Source organism: Coffea eugenioides, chromosome 2, assembly GCF_003713205.1.
Source record: "Coffea eugenioides isolate CCC68of chromosome 2, Ceug_1.0, whole genome shotgun sequence".
Classification (NCBI taxonomy): Eukaryota; Viridiplantae; Streptophyta; class Magnoliopsida; order Gentianales; family Rubiaceae; genus Coffea; species Coffea eugenioides.
Genome location: NC_040036.1, coordinates 37,184,859 through 37,195,569, shown reverse-complemented (window position 1 = coordinate 37,195,569; position 10,711 = coordinate 37,184,859). Strand labels below are relative to the sequence as shown.

Here is a 10,711-nt window from a genome sequence, read left to right as displayed (position 1 = left end):
TTGTAACACCTTTTGCTTAACAATGTAAATAATTTTGAACCACAGTGTGAAATTTGAAATTATTTTGTAAAAACCTGCACATTGTATTGAAAAAAAAAAGAGTATACAAATTTCATTAGGCCATTCCTTTCCAGAATGGGCATTGAAGGTCCAAGGTACACTTGCATGGTGAAATCTGGGGTCTCCATTGCAGATTGCGAGAACCTACAATTTCCTACAATCACGGTCTGGATTGTAGGTTGCAATTAATAATGTGGATGAGTTTGATCTCAAATATATATTTTTTAATATGAAATATAATATTTCATTTCATGGAATCTGCATCAATGTCAAAAAAATACATTAAACATGTCATAGATACAATTAATCTAAAAAATCACTAAATTTAACAAATCTAGAAAATAACAAAGATTACACTGTGACTCCAATGGATCAAAAAAATTACGAGCAACCCAATGAACATTTGTGCATGTCAAAACTAATATATTTGCCATCAAACTGGTTCAAATTCAAAGTCGATGTTGAGATCTGACAAAATAACTTAAGAAATCCCAAATTTAATATATAGATATAAGAAAAACTCTTAAATCTAATAAAGAAACATAAGAAACTAAATAAAACTCTCATTAGGTTATTCTAAAAGAGAAGAAAACTCTCATTAGAAAACTCTATGAGAGAGGAAAAGTCACAGTAGTAAACATTAGGAGAGAAATCTTTCACTAAAATACACAAATAGAGACTTTATTGAAAATAAAACAAAAGCTGAGGGAGACCTTTACATGGAGAAAAAAAAATGTCGGAAGGTTTTATAGAGAAAATGTAGAGAATCTTTGGAAAAAAGCATTGTCAGTTTGATTTGAAATCTAGTGAATGAACAATTTTCAGAGTATATCAAAATTTGTTATGGTTAATTACATTTAACTCCTTTGAACTTTGACCATATTACAAAATAAAACCTTAGTTTGATCAAATAATAGTGAACCCCCTTGAATGTATATATATTTATTAGGTGCACCCCTACAATTGAAAGACGTTAAACATGATGCTGATATCAAAAAAGAAAAAAGGCTTGATAACTCCAAAATACCCTTCTTGGGTTCTAGTTCTGCTTACCACCGTCGAACTTCATGAGCCCATCCTCCTCCGTGGCACATACCTTCAATACCCACCAAAAGTTCACCAATCTCCTTCAAATTCGACTGAGCAAGACAACTTAATAACCCCTTCTCAAGGCAATTTCCTCAAACTATTATTCCTCTGAGTTTTTTTTCTTAATTCCCTCTTCCTTGTATCCCTTGATGTACAAAACATAGAAGTAAGAAAAAAGGACTAACTCCACTTTGTATTTCGGACTTGTATTACACTGAAACTTCAATTTTAAATGCTTTACACCCTAAACTCTTAATTTTGGATATTTTGTAACCTAAACTCTCAAATTTATCCCATTTAAATTCAATCAATGACAACTTCAATAAAATTAACGACATGGATGACCCAACAAATCAATGACATTGTGTTGAAAGTGGTCAAAAGGTGCTAAGTTATCATGGAAAAAAATAAAACAATATATTATCATTAATTTGCATCATCTTTTATCTCATTAACTTTGCAAAAAAAAAAAATATTAGTGATTGAGACCATATAAATCAATGATCATATCCTGAAAGTGGTCCAAAAAGCTAAGGTATCACAATTAGAATAAAATGGTACATTATCAATAATTTTTGCCATCCTTTATCTAGTTAATTTTGCGAATGTAATTATTAATTGGACTTAAATACAACAAACTTAAGAGTTTAGAATGCAAAGTGTCCAAAATTAAGAATTTAAAGTGCAAAGTGTTCAAAAATTAAAGTTTAGGATGTAAAGTGAAAAAGTGGTATAAGTTAAAGGGTGCAAAGTGAAGTTAATCTAAAACGAAATGTTGCATAATCAAGAAGAAAAAAAATTAATTTGCGGAAACAGCAAGTTGGAAGAAAGCTCCATTTTCCATGGCTGCGGGTAGACGTGTCTAACGAGGTTCTTTGTTTCATCCAAAGACCATAACATGTTGTTCACCTTGTGGTAACTGGTGCAACGATGGCCCGTTCCCGGCCGTCTTTCAGCTATAACGTATAATCCTACTACTAGTTTGCAAAATGAACCCACGAAAATTCAGGAATGAAGATATATCTGCAAAATGATACGGAAAGAAACACTTTGTTTGATCAGGGGAAGGGTTGGGTTGGGTGGTACCAATGGAGGGTGACGAGATTTTACTTCACATCAAATTTTAAAAACCTAAACATCCTATTTTCTGCAAGTATACAGGTCATTTATAGAGTATAGGGGACATTTGGTATTAATCCTATAGGAAAGATTGCTAATTACCGGTGGTATTCGGACTTTTCTATTATTTAGACTATAACAAATAAAGCAAGTAAATTTACACTGCTAACATGCAACTAAAGTAGTAAAATTGACAAAAAAATGTGCTTAAAGTATGGAATTCTTATCTACGCACGCAAATGAAATAACTGGTCAATTGAGTTTATTACCTTAGTTAGTTATAGCGTAATTTCCAAATGTACGTAATATATGCTTTTCCCAATATGCCAACCATGCTTATAACTATTCCACACCCACTAAAGTGATATGAAAATAATTATAGATTCATTCAATTTTTATGAAATTACATGAAACAAGTCATCAAAGCCACAAAGGTGTAACCCTACATTAGTGACTTAATTCCTTAGATTTAATACTTTCATGAACTAGTATTGAATCACAATGGTTATTGATGAAACAACACCTTTAGATGATCACTAATAGCCAATTAATCATGATTGTAGAAGCAAAAGTGTTAAATAACTTGGTTAAGAAATAAACTCATATAACCATAAAAACATCACTTAATAATCATAGAAGTTTATCCACTCTCTTAGGTTTACAAACTACCAAAATTTAAAAGTTAAGAAAACAAGAACCAAACTTCTATAACTAAACTTTAGAATTAACATAAGAAATAAAGTGATCGAAAAGATGTCACCCATATCACTTAAGGATGGCAACGCAGCCATCCAGCAAGGAGAGTCATGGGACAGGAGGTAGGGCGAGGCGGGAGTAGGGGCAGAGGGATTTTTCTTCTCCTATTTTAAACAGAGCTGGGGATTGGGGAGGATACCTCTACACTATCTTCGCATCGTCCCCCGCTACTAATATAAAGTTAAAAAAATAAATATCTATATATAGTTTTTGATTGTTTTTAATTTACTTGAATTTTTTAGATAATGTAAGTTATTCATCAAAAATTAAAATAAATATAATGGTTGTGAGTTTAGATTTTCTATATACATTAAATATACATCAACAATATATAGATATCTATTATAATATGAGAACAAAAAAATCATAATTTCTATGATAAAACAATGTTTTTGTTATTTTTAGTTTACTTCAAATTTTTTTACATATTGTAAGTCATTTAAACAAATATGATGGTTATAAGTTTAGGTTTGCTATCAAAAGTAGAGAAATGAATTTAAAAAATCAAAATGATTTTTAATCTTGATTTTACATTGAATATTTAGTTAAGAATCTAAAAAATTATTTTACAATGTTGTTATTGATGTTATATATAAAAAATAATGTCAAAATGAAAAATAAAAAATGTAATTAAATAGCCGGGAGAATGGAGCAGGGCAATACAAAAAGCGAAAGACAAAGCAAGGGCGGGAGGAGATTTTAGAGGACGGGGTGGGGGTCCCCTACCTCATTGCTATCCGTATTGTCACTTGAAATCCAAATTCTCTCTCAACTTCATCTCTATCTAGCTACATATAAGAATTGAATGAAACTAACTATACTAAATTATACTGCACTAATAAACTAATGCAGAAGGGAGTTTGACTACAAGACCCATCCGTCAAGCAAGGTCGACTCAGGATCCAAATTCATGGATCTCTTGAGTCAAATGTCAATAGTTAAATCGGTGTTTTACTACAAATCATGTCAATTTGGGATCCAATTTGAGAAAGAATTGGAATGGAATAATAGGAAATTCTAGTGAAAGACTACATTTTGTGTAGTTTCTCTAGACTACAAGGTTCAGCAAAAATGTGTCTTGCAAGGCCTATTTATAGAAAAATCAAGGTCTAAAATAACTTGTTAAAGTTGATGCAAATTGCTTCTTGAAATCACTAAAAGTGGTTTCTACGAGCCTCCATGATTTCTCGGCAGTTCTCATAGAAATTGCTTCAAAAAGGTTGATTCAAAAAGGTTGTGTAAATAAGCCATATGTTGCTAAGCTGAAATTAGGTTATGCGGAGTAGGTCGCACAACATCCTCGTAATTGCTCACATGTAGGTATGGCACATTTATGATGATTTTGGAAATTGCTCTATTTTTGCACTAAATTGAACCACAAATTTCTCAATGATAGAGGGTGAACTAGTTTTTACACAAAACATGAAAATTGTAGATAATTGAGTACCATTTCTAATGCATCAAGAATTATCTCATTTGGATGTCTGTAGACTGAAAATGATAGAAATACCCCTGAATGGTCAGAAGCCTATTTCAGCTTTTTGCAATAGAAATACAGCTATATTTTTTAGCTTTTTGACCATGAAAACTCATGAACTAGATTTTCATGTCTCATATAAAATGTAACCCTATATCTTAGCTTCAAAATGATTAAAGAATCATTTAAATCCAATGCTTGTATCTTGAGTTATAGCCAACATATTAGAAAGTGTCAGAATTGTCAAACTTTTTTCTTTTGAATTTGATTGCATTTCACACTTTGAACATATTACACTCCATATTCACTTTAAATTACTTCAAATCATCAAGGACCATTCAAATATCTTCGTACTTAACTCCATTGGATGATTGAGCCATTAAACCCTACAAAAACATGAAGTTTTCACCATTTTAATCTATAGAAATGAAATTTTTCTTACTTAAACCACAAATTGTAAAATTCATTAGAAAACTGGTATTTAGCTATTAAAATAACTAAAATACACCAAAAACTAAGTAATAAAATATGCTTAAAACATGCAAAATACATACTCATTAGAGAGAGTGTAAGTGAGAGGTCTTGGATTCGAGACCTCCCACTGACACTGAGAAAAAGCCCCTCTGTTTGATCAAGAAATGATCGGAACCAAAGAGATTAACTTTGATTATTGAAGTTCAACTTTGAATAAAACACAGTTTCACTTCAAAAAGATCTTCTCATGAATTAAATGTGCTTGAAGTGTTTTTTTTTCCTTAGGAATTAATCTGTTTTTCTTTCTACAAAAAAAAAAAAAATCTACTTTATGGGCAATTTCGACTTTTCACTTGTTCTATAACACTAAATTAACAAAAGTTAGTGTGAGGGTATCCGTTACTTAGTCAAATCATAGGTTTATTTGGTAATATGGTCAAATGTCAAGGGAGGTAAATGTACTTAACCCTATCTATTATGTTATTACATATTATTGTGTTAATGTCTACATATGTTACATAATTGGGATTAGCAATTATAGAAGCCCTAGAGTTGTCAATTACTCGGCCGATCTACATACTCCGGAATCCACGTCAATAATGCAATTATTAAAATATGGAGAAATATTATTTGCACTTTGCACTCTCATCATTTATTTTATCATATAATCTAATAAATGAAAACATACGATTAAAATGATATTGAGAGTGTAATTAATAAGAATAGGAGTACAAATAACATTTTCCTAAAATGTGGGAAACTTTAAGTCCATATCTCATTATTAACCAAAAAAAAAAAGTCCATATCCGATGAAGACACTGAACCAACGTCCGGTCCAGTCCCTTTCGGTGGTCCAAAATTGTGTCTCCACGGCCATATTTGACTGTGACAATTACAAACTAGTTCACTATGCATTGAAAGAACAATTTTCCACAATTTCATTATTGAAGCATTTTCATGCAACTTTCCGTTGACTTGTCTATTTATATCTTGCCAAATTATGAATAAAGTTGCTCATTTTGAAGGCCATTGTTCATCTATAAGAGTATTTTACTGTTGAGTTTATGTTTAAATTGATGACCACGCAAAACTAAAACCAAATTGCAAGATATCACCGTGAACTCCAAATCCTAGCTCAAATGGTCAAAAAAAACTTCACAACAAAGTAGTGATATAGTATTGTGACGATGACTGGATGACTGGATATACATTTCAGATAGAGAAGATGGCTGGATATACATTTAAGACCCTAATGTATAGGTTCTGTTATGAATTAATTACTGGCTAAAATGATCTTCCAATCTCATTTAAACTTCCTAAATTCCTCATCAAATGGCTAGTTTTTTGCAATGGATCTTTTGTCCAACTTCTTAAGTTACTCTCTTTATCACATTTTATTATATTGCTATTTCTCCTCCATAAACATCATGTTTTAGTTCTTTATTGTTTTCTTAAGATTCATAACTATTAACTGAGTAAAAAATGAATATAACAGTTTTAAAAAAACTATATATAATAGAAAATTAAAAAATAAGCAGAAATTGCATTAAAAATTCTCATTTTTCACACATTTTTTATTTTTTAAATCTGTTAAATTTTATGTATTACTAAGTTAATAGTTATTGGATCTTAAGGAAATAAAAAAAACTAAAATATAATGTTTATAAAGGAAAAATAATAATATAATAAAAAGTGGAATAGAGAACGGGACAAAAGATGTGTTGCACTAGTTTTTGTTGTTTTGGTACATTATTCACTCCCTAATGCCAAACTAAACTTACTGATCAACAATTACATCAGTTGCATAATTCGCACAAAAGTCATTAACAGAAAGCTTTGTCCTCAATCACCCACCTGCAGATAGTAGCGATTCTGCAACAGAGGAGGAAGTGTGTGAAAATGGCTTGTCCATTGAAGATGGATATGATAACTTAAAATCACTGAAACCTTCGTGACATGCAAAAGACAGGCCAGTGGTAGAAATCCCAAGTGAGAGTAAATCTGGCAGTGCCAAAGCGCTGTCCAAGTATAGAACAACTTGACGCATGCTTGGCCTTGCCGTGGGCTCTGACTGCGAGCACAACAATCCGAGCTTCATAACCAATTCCACCTCCTCTTTCACATAATCAAGTCCCATGTTTGGATCAACTGCTTCAAGAATTTGCCCTTTGTTCCAGCAAGAAAATACCCAATCAACCAAAATGGCATCCTCTGTTGGGGGATGTGGTTCTGTTGGTCTTCTGCCGCAGACTACCTCAAGCAAAAATGCCCCAAAGGCATATACGTCTGTTTTGGTTGTAGCCTTGCCAGTTCTAGTATGCTCTGGTGCGAGGTATCCAAGTGTTCCAACAACATGAGTTGTTTGAGGGTCTGTTCCATGATCATACAATCTGGCAAGCCCGAAATCTCCTAATCTTCCATTCAATTCACTGTCTAACAGGACGTTGCTGGCCTTTACATCTCTGTGGATCACTATTTGTTCCCATCCTTCATGTAGATAAAACAATCCAGATGCTACACCTCTTATGACTCGAAATCTTTGGCTCCAATTGAGGGTGTACTTACGCTGCTCATATAGAAATCTGTCCAGGCTTCCATTTGGCATGTATTCATAAACCAATAGCAGTTCATCTTTTCGCCTGCAGTAACCTAAAAGTGGAACCAAATTTCTGTGGCGTAACCGGCCTATGCTGACGATTTCTGCCACAAATTCTTTCATTCCTTGCCTAGAATCATGAGATACCCTCTTGACAGCAACCTCAAGTTTGGAGCTAGGCAGGATGCCGTGATATACCTTACCAAAACCCCCGCTTCCTAGCAATCCCTTGTCCCTGAACCCTTTTGTAGCGATGTACAAATCTTTGTACTTGAATCTGTGAGGACCATACTCACGCTCCCAATCCTCAAGCACTTCTGCAAACTTCTTATTAATTCTCACACGATATATTACACCAGAGATTGCAATTGACAGGGAAGCAATCAAAATGATAGGTAAACCAATTGTTAAAACTTTGGACTTTTCCTTAGGCCCAACTGGTGGAAGCTTAGGAAGTTGAGCAAGATCGAGCCCTTGAGCCACACCGTTCATCTTGAAACTCCATCCCAGAAGACAATGGCAGGTCGGCACAGAACCCGTAGATGATGAAAATCCGACATACATGATTTCATTTAGTACTGGTGAAAGATCATAAGGTAAAGATAAAAGAGGTTTGTTTGGTTTACCAGCATATATTGGAGCTAATGTGACACTTATATGCTTAGCTGTTCCATCATAGTCGACCCAAACTTGCATTGCTTTACCACTAATAAGAGTCAAGTTCTGAAGAACGTCGTTGCCATCGGAATAATAACCTGCATGCTCCGCTAGTGTGGAGTTCAGCCCGTTGATGTCAATCCCAACGTGGTTATTATTGATATCATGGAACTCTTCGCTTTGGATCGTGTCAAGTTCCACTGCAAAGACATGATTGGTCGGTTTTCCATTGTTTGTTTCATTGAAGAGGCCGAGATGGTGACTAGGAAGGGCTCCCGGAAGGCCTCTTCTTGGTGCAATCACGAAAGCAATTCCGTGGCCGCTCAAAATAGGATATTCAGACACTACAGCAAAGATGAAGGTGGTGGAAAAGGAGAAAGCTGAGGAATCAGCTGAATCCTTGAAGCTGACAGGATTAGGAAAGAAGGCATGACCTTGCTGTTGCGTGGTGGTATCAGTTAGCTTCAAGAGGCCATTTGGCGTGACCTCAGCTATACCGTCCGTGCTCAAGTTCGTGGAACGGAATCCATTGTAGGTGATACTAAGGTCCTGGGAAGATGCAAAGCCCACTAGAGCAGAAACCACTAGTATAAACTTGATCAAAATCAACATGGCCAGATGATGGCTGAATGCTGGTACTAGCTTGAAAATCCGTCAAAAATCCGATGGTGCAAGGTTTAAGTAATTTCTTTGCTTGCCATTTGTCAAGATGGAATCATCAGTATTGATTGACTCTCATCAGTCCATCCAAAAACCATCACTGTCATGTACATTGTAATGTGACTCCAATTTCTTAACCTTACTCTCACATGGTAACTACTCTATACAATCTTCAGATCACATTCTAAGAAGCTTTTGGCATTACTTAGAATTGTTGAACAAAATTCTGGGAAGGTGATAAAAATCTTGATTTTTTTCATCTAGAACGTTAGCAATTTGCAATTGATTGACGTGTGCCTTAATAAATTCCACCAAATGAATGTCCCCACAATGCTGCACTGGAGGACTACGTGCCTGCGGAGGCTTTGGATAGTCAATGTCGCGTCTTTGAACTCCAATTCCAGTGGTCCTTCGTCCCGTTTCAGCTTTAATGAAACTGACCTGTATTACGAAGGGAGAAAATTCTCTACATAAGATTCCACGATTCTAAAATTCCTCCAGTGCAAGTATCAGGCTGGGAAAGCTAGAGGCTTCAGAGTTCCCTTTCTTTCTTTCTTTTTTTTTTCTTTTTTTTTTTTGGTTTGGGCTCTTATAAAAAAAAAAAAGAAAAGAAAGAAAGAAAAGAACGTGTTTGGGAGAGGGGGGGGGGGTAGTAAATGAAGTTTGAGTTGGGTCCCCAAAAAATTCAGAGTATGAAGTCAATTAGTGTCTTCTTCTCTTTCTAGAATGGATAAGCTCCAAAACCTGTATACGGTTTTTTCTCCAAATCTTATGCTTCAATTGTAACCCACTTACTTGCTTATAAGTAAATCATCTTCCACAAATTAGGTTGTAGTCTTTCGTTCTCAGCTTTTTTTTTTTTTTTTTGGTTGGGACTTTTGACAAAAAAAATTTATGGCAATGAATTTCATGAAATCTCAGAAGTAATCAGATCCTTCAGCACGCGGTCAATAATATCTCATAGCAATAGAATACAAATTAGAACTACTTCGAAGACAGAAACAAGTCTATGACTGCCAAAAAAAAAAAGAAAACATTTCAACTCTTCGAGGAAAAGTTGAGCACTTTGTGTAAGTGTTGGTAATTCTCTGTATGTCTGCTGGCTTGCATCAATTGAGATATCCTCATCATATCGAATCTTTGGCCATCAATTTCCTGATTGCCTTCTTTGCAAGTAAGCCGTTATTCATTGCAAGTGTGCCGTTAATCCTGAGATGGTCGGAAAGAACGGAACAAGTGATGAGCATCAAGTTCTCCTTTTTGATTTACCTTGCTCCATTTCTTCTTCTTCTTCCCGCTACCAGGCTTTGCTGCTTTTGAGAGTAGAGCTGGGGCATTATCCTTCTTGCCATTGCAGGATATGAAGAGGAATGCTACGGTAGCGCATTGGGTGGAAGCGGCGGACTAAAGGGTACCGGGGAAACCAGCGGAAGAAGTTAACCATAGTTGAGAAAATAAGGAGGGGAATTTGGAGTTCTTATATTTAATATTCCATGAGGAGGTGGTGAGCTCTGGGCCTTCTGGCCACCCGTGAGTTCTACAGAGGCCACCCGTACTCCGGACTTACCCAAGTTTTTTATTTATGAATTGGATAAATTATCTTTTACCCCTCTTGTAGGAGTTTTACACTTTTACCTCATAATCTTTCTATAACTTAAAAGTTATACATAAGTTCTTCATGATTTGAGTAAAAGTGTCATACTTAGTTTTTTTTTATTAAAACTAACAGTTAATATTAAGAAGTTAAAGTTAAACTAATAAATTAATAAATTTATCCTTTTATTACTTCCAAATACAAAAAAAAAAAAAGGAGATAAAACAAG

At 34.4% G+C, this 10,711-nt stretch overlaps 1 protein-coding gene across 1 annotated transcript; it reads right to left on the bottom strand.

The window, feature by feature from the left end:
• Positions 1 to 6,663: 6,663 nt before the first annotated feature.
• LOC113760506 (L-type lectin-domain containing receptor kinase IV.1-like) lies at positions 6,664 to 8,975 on the bottom strand. The gene has a single exon (XM_027303112.1). The coding sequence runs from the start codon at positions 8,838 to 8,840 to the stop codon at positions 6,822 to 6,824; it is 2,019 nt and encodes a 672-aa protein (XP_027158913.1). The 5' UTR covers positions 8,841 to 8,975; the 3' UTR covers positions 6,664 to 6,821.
• Positions 8,976 to 10,711: the final 1,736 nt, after the last annotated feature.

What these genes read in the sequence shown, in the direction of transcription:
- LOC113760506 (XM_027303112.1), bottom strand. Translation starts at nt 8,840, where the DNA reads ATGTTGATTTTGATCAAGTTTATACTAGTGGTTTCTGCTCTAGTGGGC.